Here is a 21,022-nt window from a genome sequence, read left to right as displayed (position 1 = left end):
AGAGAGTTGGACTCACTAAACTGATGTAACCTGGTACATTGAGTTCTGCAGGCTCTGTCCTTTACAGTTCCCAACACAGTGGCTTCTCAGTCTTTACAAACCCCCCCTGTCCCTCCAATCTAGAACCTCTGTCCTTATATAACATCACACACACACACACCTCCTAGAGATTCCTGGGCCAAACAAAGTAAGGGATGACAGCGGAAGAGGTAATGGAATTAAGGAGGACCGGTATTCCAATAACAGGGTGATTAAAAAGGCCTCATTACGGGTGAAACTCTCACAGCGAATAGAGGTCCTTTAAGCCGGTTACATGCTGGTTCCTTTCTGCCCCTCACAGAACAGCCAACAATGGAGAGAGAAATGAAAAGGTACATTTAAAATGTTTAACAAAGGACCAGAGGCAGAGGGAGGCTGGAGAGAGTTGATGTGAGGACGGTGTGGGTGGACTAGCTAGGTATGTGGGGGTGAATCCTGTCTTCCAATTAAGTCAAATGGTCACTTAGCCAATAGTGATTCGCCCCATTGTGTAAAGAGAAAAGGACTAATTATGATCTTTAAAAAGGTCCAACGCAGCAGTTTTTATCAATACCAAATCATTTCTGGGTAACAATTAAGTGCCTTAGGGTGACTTCAAACAAAGAAGCAAAAATATAGCCTCTTAGCAAAGAGACATTTCTAAAGCAAGAGAGGTTTGGAACGCTTTCTTATTGGTCTATTAACTCATTTACCGCATGGTGATGTCACCATGGAAGGCCAAAACTCCATCCCAACAAAACATGCAGAAATGTCAAAACAGCTGTTAATTTTCCAAACAGCTCTTACCCTAAAGGGGCATGATCATTATGTTGTAAATGTCACAGTATTACTCCAACCTAATGTTTTGACTGCACTTGGCCGTTGACTTGACTTTCCAGCTCTTTATAATTGGAGTGTTAACATCAGTTCTCAAAGCTGTGTGTTGCTTTTATAATTCAGAGTACAATTCATATATAAACGTCAGTTTTTTAATTGCTCTTAAGAATCCGTCCATCCGGTCTGGCAGATTTATATAGTCCAGCTCTCCAGAAAACAAACGAAGGGATGAAAATACCCCGGACATTATATACAAATGACTGGACTGGGAGCAAGCAGCTGTGTACCAAATGGCACCCTATTTTCTAGATGAGCCCTGGTCAAATTGTAGTGCACTATTTAGGTATTAGGGTGGCGTTTGTGACGCAGCCAGTGGAACTGTCACTGAGGGTAACAGTCTGAGGCAGGAGGCTGTAATAAGCGTCGTCTACAGAGCTGGGAGAACAGAGAGACAGGGGAGAGAGACGGGAGCATGCTGGGTCATTATATACCATCAGCGTCATCTAGACACTGTCTGGATTGTGTGTGTGTGTGTGTGTGTGTGTGAAAGTAACATGACAAGACATTATTTTCTTGGGTTGCAGCTCTACAGTCACCGACACAGTCTGTCTAAGAGTCAAAGAACTTCATTTTTAACTTCAGTACTTCACATGAAGCCAATTTCTAACCTGACATGATGTATCCACACAACTTTCCTAAGGCAAAATACTTCCAAGAAGTAATGTGATGGATCACTGAGTTGGAGTTACGGGATTGATTCCCAATTGGTCAACAGACCTCTCTTGGTTACTTCAGCACACATTGCTTCCTCTTAACCACATCCAAGGAAATGCCATCGGTTACACGTTAGTTCCCAGCAGCTAAAATCCATACCAATCTGATAGACGGTTAAAGTATTAATAGTCCTGTATTCCCATGACAAATCCCTACTCTGATCTCTGATCCCACAGGAGAATGGCATGCAGAGTCACAGTGACTGGGGGGGAGGGGGGGTCCAGAGAAGCTGCTCTGTCATTATCATAACACAGGATTTACGTCTCCCAGACAACCCTGTGTGGTGACCCCTAAAGTTGAGGTCACCCACCGCCGCAACCAGCCATGACGGTCAATAAGCACGGTGCAGGGTTCCTCACTGACTAGCCGTCTGTCTGTCCTGTACTTAAAAATCATTGGGATTTCCTAAAAAGCTTACTTTAGACTTACACTGATTACATGGAGTAATTTTGAGTACATAGGAGCTTGGTTTTGACCCGCAGGGCTATGTAAACATTATATCACAATGAAGAGATCTGTTAAAGAGAAGAAAAAAGACTGTCACATCTGTCTGCATGATGAGATCATCTCATGGCAGTAACACTCAGCTCAAAAACACATTGATTACAATTCCCATCCACCCAGCCACCCACCCGGCCATCCACCCACCCACCCAGCCATCCACCCACCCACCCGGCCATCCACCCACCCGGCCATCCACCCGGCCATCCACCCATCCACCCGGCCATCCACCCACCCGGCCATCCCTACAATTGTTTCTGGTTTCAGAGCTGTGTTGTGTCGTGTGATTGGATTTCAGCTGATTAAAACACCTCCAAGACTATAAGGAGGGATCAACGCTTTACAGATGAACTGGTGTAAAGGGGAGGGCAGCCCCCAAAACATAGTCCTGTCTCCCCTCAGAGAACGTCTTCCAGCCTTCCCCTGTCCACTAGAATGCCAAGCACTAGAGGAGGTGGCATCCTTTAGCTGCTGTCTACAACTCTCCACAGTCCCCTTTCCAACAGGCCATTATGGAAGCCATTCACAGCTAACATGAGGGCTGTGTCATTCCTCTCTCCTTCTCTCCCTCCCTGGGATTCTGTGGACCCTTGGGGGGGGTACAGGAGGAGGGGAGCCGGTACAGAGGAGGGGGGGAGCCGGTACAGAGGAGGGAGGGAGGGGAGCCGGTACAGAGGAGGGAGGGGAGCCGGTACAGAGGAGGGGGGAGCCGGTACAGAGGAGGGGGGGAGCCGGTACAGAGGAGGAGGGAGCCGGTACAGAGGAGGGGGGGGAGCCGGTACAGAGGAGGGGGGGAGCCGGTACAGAGGAGGGAGGGAGCCGGTACAGAGGAGGGAGGGAGCCGGTACAGAGCAGGGGGGAGCCGGTACAGAGGAGGGGGGGGAGCCGGTACAGAGCAGGAGGGAGCCGGTACAGAGGAGGGGGGAGCCGGTACAGAGGAGGGGGAGCCGGTACAGAGCAGGAGGGAGCCGGTACAGAGGAGGGGGGGAGCCGGTACAGAGGAGGGAGGGGAGCCGGTACAGAGGAGGGAGGGGAGCCGGTACAGAGGAGGGGGGGAGCCGGTACAGAGGAGGAGGGAGCCGGTACAGAGGAGGGGGGGAGCCGGTACAGAGGAGGAGGGAGCCGGTACAGAGGAGGGAGGGGAGCCGGTACAGAGGAGGGGGGAGCCGGTACAGAGGAGGGAGGGGAGCCGGTACAGAGGAGGGGGGGAGCCGGTACAGAGGAGGAGGGGAGCCGGTACAGAGGAGGGGGGGGAGCCGGTACAGAGGAGGGGGGAGCCGGTACAGAGGAGGAGGGAGCCGGTACAGAGGAGGGGGAGCCGGTACAGAGGAGGGGGGGAGCCGGTACAGAGGAGGAGGGAGCCGGTACAGAGGAGGGAGGGGAGCCGGTACAGAGGAGGGGGGGAGCCGGTACAGAGGAGGGAGGGGAGCCGGTACAGAGGAGGGGGGGAGCCGGTACAGAGGAGGGAGGGGAGCCGGTACAGAGGAGGGGGGAGCCGGTACAGAGGAGGGAGGAGGGGAGCCGGTACAGAGGAGGGGGGGAGCCGGTACAGAGGAGGGGGGGAGCCGGTACAGAGGAGGGGGGAGCCGGTACAGAGGAGGGGGGGGAGCCGGTACAGAGGAGGAGGGAGCCGGTACAGAGGAGGGAGGGAGCCGGTACAGAGCAGGAGGGAGCCGGTACAGAGGAGGGGGGAGCCGGTACAGAGGAGGGAGGGGAGCCGGTACAGAGGAGGAGGGAGCCGGTACAGAGGAGGGGGGAGCCGGTACAGAGGAGGGAGGGGAGCCGGTACAGAGGAGGGGGGAGCCGGTACAGAGGAGGGAGGGGAGCCGGTACAGAGGAGGGAGGGAGCCGGTACAGAGGAGGGGGAGGGGAGCCGGTACAGAGGAGGGGGAGGGGAGCCGGTACAGAGGAGGGGGGAGGGGAGCCGGTACAGAGGAGGGGGAGGGCCGGTACAGAGGAGGGGGGGAGCCGGTACAGAGGAGGGGGGGGGAGCCGGTACAGAGGAGGGGGGAGGGGAGCCGGTACAGAGGAGGGGGGAGGGGAGCCGGTACAGAGGAGGGGGGAGGGGAGCCGGTACAGAGGAGGGGGGAGGGGAGCCGGTACAGAGGAGGGGGAGGGGAGCCGGTACAGAGGAGGGGGGAGGGGAGCCGGTACAGAGCAGGGAGGGGAGCCGGTACAGAGGAGGGGGAGGGGAGCCGGTACAGAGGAGGGAGAGGGAGCCGGTACAGAGGAGGGGGAGGGGAGCCGGTACAGAGGAGGGGGAGGGGAGCCGGTACAGAGGAGGGGGGGAGCCGGTACAGAGGAGGGAGGGGAGCCGGTACAGAGGAGGGGGGGAGCCGGTACAGAGGAGGGAGGGGAGCCGGTACAGAGGAGGGAGGGGAGCCGGTACAGAGGAGGGAGGGGAGCCGGTACAGAGGAGGGGGGAGCCGGTACAGAGGAGGGGGAGGGGAGCCGGTACAGAGGAGGGGGGAGGGGAGCCGGTACAGAGTAGGGAGGGGAGCCGGTACAGAGGAGGGGGGGGAGCCGGTACAGAGGAGGGGGGAGCCGGACAGAGGAGGAGGGGAGCCGGTACAGAGGAGGAGGGGGAGCCGGTACAGAGGAGGGGGGGAGCCGGTACAGAGGAGGGGGGAGCCGGTACAGAGGAGGGGGGAGCCGGTACAGAGGAGGGAGGGGAGCCGGTACAGAGGAGGGAGGGGAGCCGGTACAGAGGAGGGGGGGAGCCGGTACAGAGGAGGGGGGAGCCGGTACAGAGGAGGGAGGGGAGCCGGTACAGAGGAGGGAGGGGAGCCGGTACAGAGGAGGGAGGGGAGCCGGTACAGAGGAGGAGGGAGCCGGTACAGAGGAGGGAGGGAGCCGGTACAGAGGAGGGAGGGAGGGGAGCCGGTACAGAGGAGGAGGGGAGCCGGTACAGAGGAGGGAGGGGAGCCGGTACAGAGGAGGGGGGGGAGCCGGTACAGAGGAGGGGGGAGCCGGTACAGAGGAGGGAGGGGAGCCGGTACAGAGGAGGGGGGGGAGCCGGTACAGAGGAGGAGGGAGCCGGTACAGAGGAGGGAGGGGAGCCGGTACAGAGGAGGGAGGAGCCGAGGAGGGGAAGTCAGTGAGTGACAGTGGGAGATGGGGCCTGTCTGTGTGTTGAAGACATGACAGAGAGAGCCTTGCTGACACTGAGGACAACTGGAGGACTGAGTTTATGTTTTAGGTAAAAAGCTCAGTGACAGGAAATAACTTAGATTAACAACTCAGCCAGCCTTGAAGAAATGTGATTCGGAAGAGAACCTAACACAAAACCTCTATGGTATTTGGAGTATTTCAGGATTGCTCTTCCTGCAGAATGATTTCACCAGTGTGGGGGTTAGCCTACCTATACTGGCTTTATTGGTTGACTGAGGAATTCCTACACTTAAGGTCAGAAAAGGCTGTCTGGATGAATCACAGAACCGTCTGAGGAAGCATGGAATGCAGACAGGTTTGCCCTCTACTTCTCTCAGCACAGTAGACCCACCATCTCCCCCTACTGGTGACCTTCACAGAACCCCTCACTGAGCCTCTGGGTTTGTCCCCTAGGGTGCCATGGGCCCTGGTGAAAAGTAGTGCACTACTGTATATAGGACATAGGGTGCAGTTTGGGACAGTCAGAAAGCCTTCCTCTTTTTCCATCTATAGCAGTAGCATCATGTGACCGTGGCCACGGCTCCATCTAAACCAGACAGAGCTCATGACTGCTTCTATTTTACCAGGCCGGAGAGGAGAGTAAACAACCCAATCTGAGGAGAGAGAAAATAGAAAATGAAAGGTCCTCAGTTAATAAGAGATGAGATAAAGAGATGTGGGGTGGCGGAGGCGGGGGAACCTAGGGCGATTATACAGAGGAGAGGCAGTAAGCACAGGACTAGCCTGGTCCCAGATCTGTTTGTGTAGTCAGCACCAACAGATCTGGGAACAGGTTAGCACAGGAAGGCCATGCCTCGTCACACAGCCACTGATGATGAGGAGTAACAGCACTCAAATGTCCTCTCTGCACTCAGGAAGGCCTTCCTCATTCTCAGTGCTTGGTAATAGTAATACAATATGTTTACCAAATCAGCACACGGGCTAGACCAGCACATTAGGGGACCTATTGTAAACATCTCAATTACAACAAATAAAATGTGTGCTGTATGTGAATACAGGCCTGGATTCTGTAGTGGAGTGAAGCGCTCGTTCCCTGGCAACCAGACTAGCAACAGTAAAAGTCAGATAACAGATCTACATCATTATTATCAGTTATTAATCACATTCAGAGTTTTGACAGTTGAACCCTTGTAAAAACCTGACCATATCATAGCTAGACGCTCCTCCCAGTGTCAGAGTCCTAGTTCAACAGCTATGGCAGACATCTGAATGGTGGAAGTCATTGCCAAACTGCGGAGGCGAATGTTTCCCCAATCTCAACATGGTAAACGATATGCTGCTTACTGGGGTTGGCTGGGTGACTATAGGGAATGGAGAATACCTGGCGGTGGTGTTAAACTCTCTGCCCCCAGGGGGAGGTGGATGAGGACGTGGAGTCCTCCTCCCTAGTGATCAAACATGAGCTTTATGATCGACTGAGACCATAAAGAACAAACCACACAGACAGACAGGCCTAGTGTATGTGAGACTGACTGCAACCCAGAGGAATGAGAGACACAGAGAGAGATAGAACAAGAAAGAACAAGAAAGAACTAGAGAGGGTGGAAAAGAGGAGAGGAAGAGAGGAACGGCAGGTAGAAGAAGACAGAATAACAGTAATTGGCAGTGACATCCAGAAGGGAAGAGGATGGAGGGGGGAGGGGCTGGACCAAGGCGTTTTAAGATGGAGGACACTTACGCTGGTGACTCGGCGGTAGATCTGTGCAGCGTTCTGGCACTCGGAGTAGGGGTACTCTGAGGTGGCCATCTCCAGCATGCACATCCCAAAGGCATACACATCCACTGACTCGTCATACTTCTCCTCATACATCTCAGGGGCCATGAACTCTGGGGTACCTTGAAACGGATCAAAACGGAACGGGTTCAGAACTCTCTGTGCCTCACACTGCTGTGTCTCCTCCGGCCCAACTCACCCAGGAGGGCCAGAGGGGAGAGGAGGAAAGAACGAAGCCACGGGACAGGCCGCCGACGTACCCCCTGCGAGGAGAGAGAGAAGAGAGAGCGGAGAGGGGGAATGGTGGGAGCAAAATAAAGAAAGAAAATAAATAAAAAAGAGAAGGGGGAAGCTGGCTTCAGTTTAGTCGGAATTGAAACAAGCACAAGTTTTTCTCTGTAAGGCCTTTTATTGGGGCTGAGAGAGAGAAGGGGGACAGGTGCACAGAACATGCTGATTGGCCCTTGTGCTGATACTTTATAATCAAGCAATTGGGAGCAGTCTGGTCAGAGAAGACTCAAACAGGAGAGGGGTTGAGAGGACGACAGGTTGTTAGCCAGACAGACAGGTAAATGTAAGGTCAATCCCCTCCCCATTCAGACTGATTGGATAGCTTTGTAACAGGTGAGTCTGAAATAGCCAATCGAGGGCCTTTATTACTACATTTGTCCTACTGGTGCGGTTATCAACGTAGCTATGGAACTAACTTGTATCAAAACCTCACATTCCACAGAGAAACAGGACACGTCTTAGTGTCACGTACCTGTTAGTTGACCTGTTGGAAGCAAAGGTTAGAGTAGGTTGGTTAGGACTGAGATAAGCCTATCCCATAGCTAGTGACTGAACTAAACAGCTCTGTTCCGTGCACCTTGTGACACTGGTATGAAGCAAAGGTCTTACACAGAAGAACTAGTATTTAGAATTTGGGAAATGTTTATTCAATGTTTATTTTCACTTACCAGAACCACTTACTGTGACTGCAGTACATATGATATTATTATCCAGTACTGCAGAATGAGGGAGAGCCTACATGTTTTAAATACTCAAGAGCATAGATAGACAAAAAAGAAAACAGGTTGATTAAGGGGAAAAAGCTAGATGAGCAGATAGAGATGGCCGTATCAGGTGATCTTAACACGCTGAGGGGGAGAACACAAAACCCAGGAGGAAAACGTTTTAGAGAGAGAGATATTACAAATGGCCCCCTATTCCCTACACAGAGCCCTATGGGAGCCCTATGGGCCCTGTTCAAAAGTAGTGCACTATATAGTGAACAGGGGGCCATTTCAGGCACATTCATCATCATTGACAGCATGTGTATCTTAGACTTTAAATCAGTCTTAAAGTAAACAAACCACAGGTCTCCACCCAAACCCAAAGAGAAAATATGTTTTTTACCCACAAAAGAGGAAAACTCCACATTTATTGTCAACATTTGTGTGATTTCACGATGTGGCTAAAGACCTGCTGTCATTAGGGCAATTTACAAGCTCCAACACACCACAGTTTATGGAAAGTTAGAGTGCTTTCACCTGCTTAATATGCATTTCAAATGAGCTTTTTCTGGTGTAACTGATAGTTTTCAGATGGGGAAGAGAGACCAAAAGGTGTTTTCCCCTTGTTAAAACAGGGAACTGGCTGGCGCCGGGGTGGCTCCCCAGTTTCACCCCGAGACCAGTCAAACACAACCAGCCCTGGAGGAAACTGGAGGCCCACGGAGTTCTGCGGTCAGGGAGAGCCAGGCGCTGAAAACCTGTGGTCGGCTCACGACAAACAGTGGTTGGAATCTTAAAACATTTAAAAAACAAGTCAGGAGTGAATTTAAAATATATTTGACTTTTATCCAGTCCTTCCAACCCCGCCCTAACCCGTCCACCCGAAACCCTCACATTCCATTCCAGAAGGTGTCAATTTAAAACCGAATATATATATTGTTAATATATTTTAAATTCAACCAACTGTGGGGAGGTCGAAAAGGGACGGGGAAGGGATCTGGCTTTGACACGGGTATTGGAGTGGAAGGTGAAAGGTCAAAAGGTCAGTAAATCAGCCTATGGGGTCGTACCTATGACACTCTTGGCGAAGGAGGCCCGTTTGAGCGTAGCCAATCCCAGGTCTCCTATCTTGACGGAGCCAGTGGGGCCGGTGATGAAGATGTTGTCACACTTCAGGTCCCTGTGAATGATGGGAGGGGCCCGGGTGTGGAGGAAGTGGAGCCCCTTCAGGATCTGACGACACCAGCTACGCAGAACCTTGATCTTCATCACCTTGAACCGCTTCAGATACCTAGAACACAATAACAACAAACCGTGATGAGACGGTGGGACGTTTCTAACCAGTGTTGTTTTGATATAGCTGATGAACCATTATCTTCAGCACCTTGAACCTCTTCAGATACTGTACCTACAACACATTTTAAATATTCATTTAGCCAGTAAAAGTTGTCATTATAAATGCGTGGTAAAGCGTTGAGAACAAATGAGCTTTTACAATAACAAAACAAGCAGTGGTGAGATGAGGTGTAACACATTTCTATCAAGAGTTGTTTAGATATAGGTGATTAATGATTATCAAAGTAACCCATCACTGATGATGAGTGATCACTGGTTTCATGTACAGCAACAGTCAAAAGTTTGGACACACTCATTCAAGGGTTTTTCTTTATTTTTACTAATTTCTACATTGTAGAATAAGAAAGATATCAAAACTATGAAATAAAATATATGGAATCATGTAGTAACCAAAAAAGTATTACACAAATCAAAAAACATTTTATATTTGAGATTCTTCAAGGTAGCCAGCCTTCGCATTCTCTCAACCACAAAGACACAGCGGTTGGAACCAAAAATCTCAAATTCGGACTCAAACCAAAGGACTTTAGTAGTGATTTCTTTGCAGCAATTCGACCATGAAGGCCTGATTTACGCAGTCTCCTGCTTCCTGTGAAGCAATTATTTGGGCTGCAATTTCTGAGGTTGGTAACTCTAATGAACTTATCCTCTGCAGCCGAGGTAACTCTGGGTCTTCCTGTGGCGGTCCTCATGAGAGACAGTTTCATCATAGCGCTTGATGGTTTTTACGACTGCACTTGAAGAAACTTTGAAAGTTCTTGAGATTTTCCAGATTGACTGACCTTCCAGGACATTTCTGGGGGTAATGGCCCTAGCCCTCACCCTCCGATCCAACAGGTCCCAGACGTGCTCAATGGGATTGAGATCCGGGCTCTTCGCTGGCCATGGCAGAACACTGACATTCCTGTCTTGCAGGAAATGACAAACAGAACGAGCAGTATGGCTGGTGGCATTGTCATGCTGGAGGGTCATGTCAGGATGAGCCTGCAGGAAGGGTACCACATGAGGGAGGAGGTCTTCCTTGTAACGCACAGCGTTGAGATTGCCTGCAATGACAACAAGCTCAGTCCGATGATGCTGTGACACACCGCCCCAGACCATGACGGACCCTCCACCTCCAAATCGATCCCGCTCCAGAGTACAGGCCTCGGTGTAACGCTCATTCCTTCGACGATAAACTCCAATCCGACTATCACCCCTGGTGAGACAAAACCGCGACTCATCAGTGAAGAGCACTTTTTACCAGTCCTCTCTGGTCCAGCGAAGGTGGGTTTGTGCCCGTTGATGCCTGGTGAGGACCTGCCTTACAACAGGCCTACAAGCCCTCAATCCAGCCTCTCTCAGCCTACTGAGGACAGTCTGAGCACTGATGGAGGGATTGTGCGTTCCCGGTGTAACTCAGGCAGTTGTTGTTGCCATCCTGTACCTGTCCCGCAGCTGTGATGTTCGGATGTACCGATCCTGTGCAGGTGTTGTTACACGTGGTCTGCCACTGTGAGGACGATTAGCTGTCCGTCCTGTCTCCCTGTAGCGCTGTCTTAGGCATCTGACAGTACGGACATTGCAATTTATTGCCCTGGCCACATCTGCAGTCTTCATGCCTCCTTGCAGCATGCCTAAGGCATGTTCACACAGATGAGCAGGGACCCTGGGCATCTTTCTTTTGGTGTTTTTCCCAGAGTCAGTAGAAAGGCCTCTTTAGTGTCCTAAGTTTTAATAACTGTGACCTTAATTGCCTACCGTCTGTAAGCTGTTAGTGTCTTAGCGACCGTTCCACAGGTGCATGTTCATTAATTGTTTATGGTTCATTGAACAAGCATGGGAAACAGTGTTTAAACCCTTTACAATGAAGATCTGTGAAGTTATTTGGATTTTTACAAATTATCTTTGAAAGACAGGGTATTGAAAAATTGGCGTTTTTTGTTGTTGCTGAGATATAGATAGATAGAGATATTTATATATATATATATATATAAATAACACATACATAATATAACATACATATAACACATACATAATATAACATACATAATATTTTCCACATACTTTATACTATATCTGGTTTTAGTTGTTTAATTTTACACTGAAAACGTCCATCCAGAAATGTATTTCTAAAAACCCTGTTTGGACTTAGCAGGTCCGAACAAACACTTAGGCGGCCCGCCCAAGGATTTAAATGGCAGACAAATCCCTGGTGTGTATAAGTGCACCAGTGTTTAGACTACATGTGTGTATCTGGATCAGTACCCTGAGTGTTACAGTGCCTGACCTCGGTGTCTTGTCTTTCGGCACTGGGCTCAGGCTCCCATGTTGAACCCCCCCATGGCTGTGTGGGTGTTGATGATAACCACGTGGACCAGACCACCAGACCAGCCTGGCACCAGATCAACCAGCCTGCCACCCTACCCAGCCATGTGCCAGGCTCTCTGGCACTGGTCCTCCTGAGAGTATGGCACAGCTCCTGGTACAGTAGTGTGACTAACAGCCAGGCAGGCCCAGACAGGGGACTTAGTTGTTTGTGTCTCCCTGGTCTTGGCCCAGGCCTGTACGGCTGCTAGGAGAGAGGGCTGTATTAAAGATGCTGCCAACGAAACCAAGTCCTGGGGCAATATACTGTACCACATGGAGACGAACATCCACACAATCCTCACATGGGACTTTTCCTTCCATCAGTTCATCTTTTTCTTCCATCAGCTTTAAAGATTGTTTCTGTTTTTCCACACATTTAATTCATACCCATATACAAGTCTTACTTCCATAACAGAGACAGTCTTACAGGAAGTGGATAATCTAGGCCATGACAATATTACAAGCAGTGGATAATGTAGGCCATGAGTGTTACAGGAAGTGGATAATCTAGGCCGTGACAGTGTTACAGTAAGTGGATAATCTAGGCCGTGACAGTGTTACAGGAAGTGGATAATCTAGGCCGTGACAGTGTTACAGGAAGTGGATAATCTAGGCCGTGACAGTGTTACAGGAAGTGGATAATCTAGGCCGTGACGGTGTTACAGGAAGTGGATAATCTAGGCCGTGACGGTGTTACAGTAAGTGGATAATCTAGGCCGTGACAGTGTTACAGGAAGTGGATAATCTAGGCCGTGACGGTGTTACAGGAAGTGGATAATCTAGGCCATGACAGTGTTACAGGAAGTGGATAATCTAGGCCGTGACGGTGTTACAGGAAGTGGATAATCTAGGCCGTGACAGTGTTACAGGAAGTGGATAATCTAGGCCGTGACAGTGTTACAGGAAGTGGATAATCTAGGCCGTGACAGTGTTACAGGAAGTGGATAATCTAGGCCGTGACAGTGTTACAGGAAGTGGATAATCTAGGCCGTGACAGTGTTACAGGAAGTGGATAATCTAGGCCGTGACAGTGTTACAGGAAGTGGATAATCTAGGCCGTGACAGTGTTACAGGAAGTGGATAATCTAGGCCGTGACGGTGTTACAGGAAGTGGATAATCTAGGCCGTGACAGTGTTACCGTCCCCGTAGTGAAGGTACAGTAGTTTGGGACACAGCACACTGACTCTTCCACAGGAGGGAGCTGCTGGTCTGGTCCAGAGTCCTGAGCTGCACTGTCTGTCCTGTTGTGGGCCCAGACAGACTAGCACCACATGGTCAGTACAGGTACCACACCACAGCAGATTGGACAGGCAGCCACACTGACACCCTCTCTTTTTGTCTTTGAATGCCTGTCTGTCGCTCTCTCTTGTTCTCTCTCCCTCTTTACTGTCTGTCTCACTCTCTCCCCTCCCCCTCACTTTGTCTGTCTCTCTCACTCTACCTCAGTCTCCCCCCCTCCCCCTCACTTTGTCTGTCTGTCTGTCTGTCTGTCTGTCTGTCTGTCTGTCTGTCTGTCTGTCTGTCTGTCTGTCTCGCTCTACCTCAGTCTCCCTCCCCCTCTATATCAAGAATGTGAGGAATCTGCAGCAGAAGCAGCTGGCAGGTGGGCAGCTCTCCCAGCTCTACCACAATGCATCAGTCCCATGGAAGGTGGGGTGGTGGGCGGCACGCAGTCCATTGCCCATTTCTACTGTAGCTGTCTGCTCTACATTCAGGTGTTATTGTTACCACAAATAACACTGGGCCAGACCCAACCCTGACTGGCCTGCTGCCCCCCTGTCCTGTCCGCTTCTGTTCTCTCTACATTGTCAGGGGTTTTGTCATGTGTGTCTGTGTCTGTCTCTAGTGTGCCAGAGTGAGTGTAGACTAGCTAGCAGCAGGGAGGTAGGGAGATGGACATGCGTCCTGGGCATGGTGAGACAACACAACAGCATCCTGTTAAGAGGTACCACTCTGATCTCAGGGCTCACACACAGCTGTGAAGTGCTTATTATGGAACACTCAGAAAGCCCTATTTGACTAGCAGATGTGCCTACGCATAATATGAAGGTTATGGAACAAGGAAAAGGTTTAGTAGAAGGACAAATAACACTAAGACATTTCCTTTGACATTTCCATATCTCCGTTGGTGGCAGAGAACAACAGTAGGGAGGATGAGACGGCAGAGGTTGACGACTGGAGAGGTAGACGTTCACCAAAATGTTTAGTGTGTGTGTGTATATAAAAGCGTACGAGCTTGTCAGTACTACTCACGTTTTGAGGGTGCCTGATGTCATAAGCTCTGTGACCAGCACGATGCACTTGGAGTTCTTTCCTTTGGAGGGAGACTCCCAGGAGTCGTAGAAGCGTACAATGTTATGGTGCTGCAGACCCTTCAACATCTCAGCCTCCTCCTTGAACCTCTGACGCTCCGTCTTAGACAGCTTACGATCCTGTAGGAGAGAGCAGAAGAAACATTCCAGTTACAGTTGTCTTGACACATAATGCTTTACAATAACCCAGCCTAAAGTATACGACAGGACCCAATCAATCAATAAACCAATCGCTCAATCAATCAAGTGTTCATAAAGTCCTTTTTACATCAGCAGTTGTCACAAAGACAGTGTTTCACAGTAACCCTGCCTAGTCAAGCCATGAAGCACACAGGAAGAACTGAGAAAACAAAAACAGACTAGCTAGCGAACCCACATACTTCTCAGTTGTCCTATTTTAACAGCCTGGGTCCCTCTAACTTAATGGGAATACCAGTTCAGTGCTGGCCTGCACCATAAACCATATATACATCGGACATTGCGGTCAGGGAAACACTAACAAACATTGTTGTACATTTAAAAAGGGTGAGTTTGAGGGGTTTGACTTGTTTCATGGAGATTCCATGTTTGTGGTTTAGAAATATTTTAGTGGCTGAGAGGGTTGGTGCTGTTAAAGGGATACTTGGGGATTTCGGCAATGAGGCCCTTTAACAACTTCCCCAGAATCAGATGAACTAGTTGATACCATTTTATGTCTGTGTCCAGTATGAAGGAAGTTAGTAGTTTCGCGAGCCAATGCTAACAAGTGTTAGTACAATGACAAAGTCTATGGGTATCTGCTAGCCCGCGAGTTAGCAATTGCGCTAACGCTAGTTAGCAATTTCCTTCAAACCGCACGCAGACACATAAAAATGGTATCCACGAGTTCATCTGACTCTGGGGACACCCCAAAGTATCCCTTTTAAGGTCAGAGTTCATCATTGCATAGTAAAACCACAAGTCTCCCTATAAATGGTCTGTAAATGAGCTTTGTGTTAAATCACAGACTGGATTCACATAAAAGCAAGACAGAGGGGAGAAAGAAAAAGGTTAGGTTAGGGAGGTGGAGGGGAGGGGGATGGGTGTTAGAAGGCCAGTGGAGAATCCCCCGTGTGGCCCTGCCCTATAGAGGTGAGTCACCCACAGTCACCTCCCACTGGCCAGATCGGCTTGGCACAACATTGCGTCATCTCTTTTCTTTTCCACATACACAGGCAGGCAGAGAGAGAGATAGAGAGATATAGGGTGGGAGGAGGCCCTATCGGTCCACAAACCTAGTCATTAATCATCCTCATTCCTTCCTGGTCAGACGGATTATATCAAAAGCAGACAGGGTTCAGCCTTCAGTTTCACAAAAAAGGTCAGAGACATTTATTTGTTTCATTATGACCTTATTTTCCAGCCCAGAAAAACCAAAAGTCTACTTCCGTTGAGGATATTATAGCTTTAATCCACTGATGGGGGTTAGGATGGGGTTGCTCTGAAATCTGCACCTGGGGCATTACATGAGGATGGATTAGAACAATGCCTGGTGAAAGCACTAAAGCAATTGTATTTCCGGGGATTTTAGTTTTGGCATTAGCAGTGATTTTGTCCTTTTAGCTGGCAGAGGCAGGCATTACTAGCCTGGGTCTCTAGAGAATCTGTCAGCATCACAGTCACCTCTACAGAAGAAGAAACTAAGTGTATCTGTGTCAGTATCTGTCTGTGTGCGTCTTTCACCTGTGCAGCCATAAAGCCCACGTCAGTTCCAGCCACATAAATCCATCTAACACCAGCAGGAGGACCCTCGATGTCACCAAAGCACAGATGCAAGTCATTAAGCCAAGCCATTATCAGGTTCTGTGTATGGAAACACAGCAGGGAAGGTGGGTCTGAGAACACACTCAGCCAGGATGAGGCCATTAGACATTAAGCAGCAGCTAACGAGGATCAGGGGTCCCAGGGCCATATGCACATTAACTTCGGAAAGATGGAGTTGGAAATATATTTTCCACCTGCATACTATCCATATTGTTAAAGGGACATTTCAAAACTGATCAGCTTCATATTCATCATCTCCAGCACCACCCCAACATCAATCTGAAAATGGCACGTTTCTTTGTTTTGTAGTAAAAAGATGGAAGATGCAAATGCCTCATAATTGGTAAAAAAGAAAATCACACGATGATGTAATTAGAAACACTTATCTTCCCCTGTCTGTTTAACTACAAAACATAGAAACACAACATTTTCACTAGGGATGCACGATATATCGGTGAACATATCGGTAGATGTCTAGTTTAACAGCGATGTGCAAAACTGATGTAAAGCTGACGTGCATACCTATATAATGTATGTACATGACGTAATGACGCCACGTAAAATGTTGCGCTACACGTGAAACACAGCATTCCTAACCTAGCCCACTGTCTGCTGTGGGGAGCAGTCAACAAGTCCAGCAGTCATTTGAAAGAGTAAGACAATTTCAGCGAGACATCTCAAAGGCAAAATACATTAAAGCCAAGATAAAGGAATTCATTGCCCTTGACAATCAACCGTTCTCTGTTGTGGGTGATGTTGGCTTTCGCCGACTGGTGGAGCACCGGTACACACTACCAAGTGTGCCAATTTCAGACGTTGCCCTACAGGAGTTACACAGTAAAGGCGTCACTGCTATTAGCTTCACGACATACTATGGAACAACGTTTGGGTCAAAGCTGGACAAGAACGATACAGTAGCACTGTCAAAGCTGGACAAGAAAGTCTGCAAACAAGCAAACACCGGCCACGAACGATGTGTTTACAATACCGCGTTGGTAATAAAGCATAATTTGTTTGACCGCAACTTCTGGGGTAGCTAGCTTTAGCTTGGTACCTAGCTAGCACCAATACAACCAGCCTGAAAACAATGACCAAAAGAAACTGCAGTCATTTTCATTATTCTTAGCAATGATTTAGGAATCCTTTAAGTATTAGCTAAGTTGCCACTTGTTGTTGTTCACCTATTGAAATTGAACTTCAGTTCATGAAAATAAATAGCGAGCCAGCTACTTAACCCTATTGCCCAAAGCTAACGTTATAAGCAGCCAGCTAGCTTCATCTGGCTAGTGAGGCTCGACCTGACCGGGTTGTGTTGTGAAGCTAGCCACAATAAGGATTAGGCACAAGAGTGGAATCTGCGGTTTTCCTTCAAAATAAGGATGTGATACAGCCTGGATTCGAACCAGGGACTGTAGTGACGCCTCTTGCACTGAGATGCAGTGCCTTAGACCGTTGTGTCCATGTGTGTGTGTTAACTATTTAACTGTAGTAGAATGCCTAAAAGGCTCTAAAATTGTAAATATCGGTTATCATTATCGTTTTTTTTCCCTAGCAAGACATTTTTGGAAATCGGTATCGGCCGAAAATGTCATATCGGTGCATCACTCATTTTCACATATGTTGATGTTGGGGTGGTGCTGGAGATGGACATGGGGTGGTGCTGGCTTCTGTGCCATTATTGCTGAATTCCAAATAAAACATGGAACAAAAACATTACAAAAACCAGCAAGAAATGTACCATCCAGGCTTGTCATGTTCGTCTCTGCCACCTCTGTACTGTATGCCTCGTCTTCTTCCACCACGGTGGCTAACCACAAAAGACACATTTAGTGCACTGCTGCTTAGAATACAACACAGGTGTTTGTTTGTGCGTTGCAAACCACGACATGTGACCTGAATGTGGACTAGATTAAGCGCATGGGCAAAATAGCTCAGAATGCATTAACTCTTTAATGACATCACTAACACATGCAGAATGGTTAGCTATAGGAGTGCGTCATCGGCCGGGTCACTGGCCTCTCCCGTGTTAAATTCAACGAGAGAGAGAGACTTAGTGGTAGCAAACCAGTTCTTCCCTGCTCGCCAAGTCACAAGGTGTACTACTTCAGGTTTGACCAGTGACCACAAGGGCTAAGTTGAACAACATAAGACCACAGCACACAGAGCAGCAAGTCAGACAGGTTCCTTCCTTCAACAAGGAAAGGAAACATGGAGCCAAACGGTGGTGCTCTACATGATTCCAAGATAAATCCTACTTGCCTGGTCCCAGAACTGTTTTGTGCTGTCTTGCCAACTCATGTGGTCATTGGCTAATGGCTATAGGCCCTGCAGTCCAAACAGATCTGGAGCAGGATAAATCCTGTGGTTCTCTGTGGCACGTGGAGCTCAGCGTGGAAGCTCTTTCATCTGTGTAATACACACCAACAGCCAGGCAGGTCAGGCTTCAGCTGGACTGTTACACCTTCAGCTGCCCTCCACATCACCCCTGACCCTGCACTCAGCCAGATGCTCTCTCAGTCAAACAATCAGACGCTTATCCCCTGGACCCGGTTCATTTTCCACATTCAAAGTTTGTGTTGCAATCGCAAAACCCTGGCTCTCCTCCCACTCATCCTCACGTCTTGCTATCTGTACTTTGTCCTCCTCCTCTTTCCTTCCTCCTCCTCCACATAGAACGTTTGCGTTCCAAACCCCTGGCTATCCTCCTACTCCCTCCTCCTGGTCTGGGCATGGAGATAAACAAGCAGTTGGCCAGGCTCTCCATCCAGAAAACATGCCCTCTCCAGCTCAGAGGGAGCCAGATACAACAGAGGACCTGATCCCTGCCTCACCACTGGCTCAGACTAACAGCTAAACTCACCCCCTCGTACATACTGAATCAACCTCCAATGAAAACAAGCCCTCCAGTGTGTACGTATGTGTGTGTGTATGGAGAGGCGGATCAGCCAAATCCAAAATGCTTTGTATTTCTCTCTCTCCTTTCTCTGTAGAAAATGATCCAATGTTATTCCCAGTTCTTAGGGACATCTCCAAGCCAATCATCAGTCCTTAGGGATGTCACCAAGCCAAGCATCAGTCCTTAGGGATGTCACCAAGCCAAGCATCAGTGCAGTAATCTGGGCCCAGTTGTTTTCAGTTAGTGTGTGTGTGTGTGTGTGTGTGTGTGTGTGTGTGTGTGTGTGTGTGTGTGGAATGTGCATGCTCGTGTGTGTGTGGAATGTGCATGCTCGTGTGTGTGCCAGGATATGAGAACAGAGGGGTGTGTGGTATTACTGGCTAGAGCCAGAGCTGGGCATTGATAAATTCCTTTTCCATTTCCACATATCAAATATTAATACAGATGGGGAAATGGCTGGAAGGCTGGGATCAGAGTGCCTAGTCACCATTTCCAAGGATTTGTGGTGGTCAGAATTACTGGCAGGGCAGGCAGTGCGTGGTGCTGTATGGACCATATAAATATAATTAGTAGAATGGTCAAAGCCTAGAAATATAATTAGTAGAATGGTCAAAGCCTAGAAATAGAATTAGTAGAATGGTCAACGCCTAGAAATAGAATTAGTAGAATGGTCAGAGCCTCTCCAGACCACGGATATTTGACTGGAATAGGAATGTCTGTTGTACTAAGTCCATTTCTATGGCTATGTACAGTACGCCCACTCCCAGTCAAGGTTATGGTGGCCGCATAGGGAGAAAGCACTCTCAGAAGGCAATGGGTTAATGGGTTCAACCAAGAAACATTGTTCAATCAATTCAGAGCACTATATCCATTATATGACTGACAGTGAGATGACAGATTGAGGCGAAAACAGGACGGGTGAGGCCATCAAAGCTCACCCACCAGACCGGTCACATAGAGTCTTATCAAACGAAACAATACGGGACAATAGTAGAATAGACAAGAGCAAAGCAGTCACTGTTATACGAGTCACTCGGATGACAAATCCCTTGGTGACTTGTAGTTATGCACACAAAGATATGTAACAGTCAAATGAAAGCAGAGCTGCAGTGAGTGACTTAGTATTCTGGCAGCAGGTTTCCAACGCCACTGGAAAGATCAAAGACACACTGATAAGGAGACCATATCAGGCTCACGGAGCATGTGCGTGTGTGCGTGTCTTTTGAACCAGTATCTGAAAGAGCACTAGCACTCATCCCCATTCTCTAACAATAGCACAACACCTAAGGAAGGTGGCTAGCTAGCTTAGGCTACAGGCAGCTACTCAGCGTACAGTACACGATCTGTAACACCCATACCTGAGCACCACTTGGACCCTAAAGATGACCGAGTGCTGGTGTACATAAACCTGGAGCCACCCAGACCACTGTGAGATGACCCAGTCCTGGTGGACATAAACCTGGAGCCACCCAGACCACTGTGAGATGACCCACTCCTGGTGTACATAAACCTGGAGCCACCCAGATCACTGTGAGCTGACCCAGTCCTGGTGGACATAAACCTGGAGCCACCCAGATCACTGTGAGATGACCCAGTCCTGGTGTACATAAACCTGGAGCCACCCAGACCACTGTGAGATGACCCAGTCCTGGTGTACATAAACCTGGAGCCACCCAGACCACTGTGAGATGACCCACTCCTGGTGTACATAAACCTGGAGCCACCCAGATCACTGTGAGATGACCCAGTCCTGGTGGACATCGACCTAGGGCCACCCAGATCACTGTGAGATGACCCAATACTATTCTGCTTCAGATAAGTCTCAGAGGCTCTGACTAAACATGCACTAGAAGTGCACTAGAAAGGGAATATGACTAGGGTTGCAAAGGGTCGAAAATGTTCTGGTAAATTTCCAGAATTTTTCGTGAAATTTTCCATGGGAAATTAAGCCCGGGAAGTTAGGGAATTTTGCTTAAACGTATCAAAAAATGTAGCTTATAACAGTGAACCTTTTTTGTTGGATACACATAAGGCAATTCTAGGTCTTGTGGCATATTTTGGTTAAACTATCCCCAATTCAATGGAACCACAGTGCATTCTTCCATCACATGTACAGCTGATTCTCAAGACACTAATGAGATGCTATTGAGCCCACACTACTACACTGTCTGAGCCAAGGACTACATTCTTTCTGGTAAGTTTTGACTACAATACTGGGTGGGGTGAATATATTTTATATGACATACATAATTTTTTTGTTAACTAGTAAATAGTAGCCTACAGCAAAGTGTGTTTAAATCATTTCTAACTTAACAA

The 21,022-nt window shown here is 48.9% G+C and overlaps 1 protein-coding gene across 1 annotated transcript in view; it reads right to left on the bottom strand.

Moving 5' to 3' along the window:
• Positions 1-21,022, bottom strand: part of LOC106595753 (serine/threonine-protein kinase WNK1) — a 160,993-nt gene that overhangs the window by 65,446 nt on the left and 74,525 nt on the right. The window contains 3 exon segments of the mRNA XM_045698673.1: positions 6,980-7,137; positions 9,081-9,301; positions 13,970-14,148. Of these exon segments, the coding sequence (XP_045554629.1) occupies positions 6,980-7,137; positions 9,081-9,301; positions 13,970-14,148 (558 nt within the window).

The sequence above is a fragment of the Salmo salar genome, chromosome ssa17 (assembly GCF_905237065.1).
Source record: "Salmo salar chromosome ssa17, Ssal_v3.1, whole genome shotgun sequence".
In the NCBI taxonomy this organism is placed as follows: domain Eukaryota; kingdom Metazoa; phylum Chordata; class Actinopteri; order Salmoniformes; family Salmonidae; genus Salmo; species Salmo salar.
This window is presented reverse-complemented; position numbering and strand designations above follow the sequence as displayed.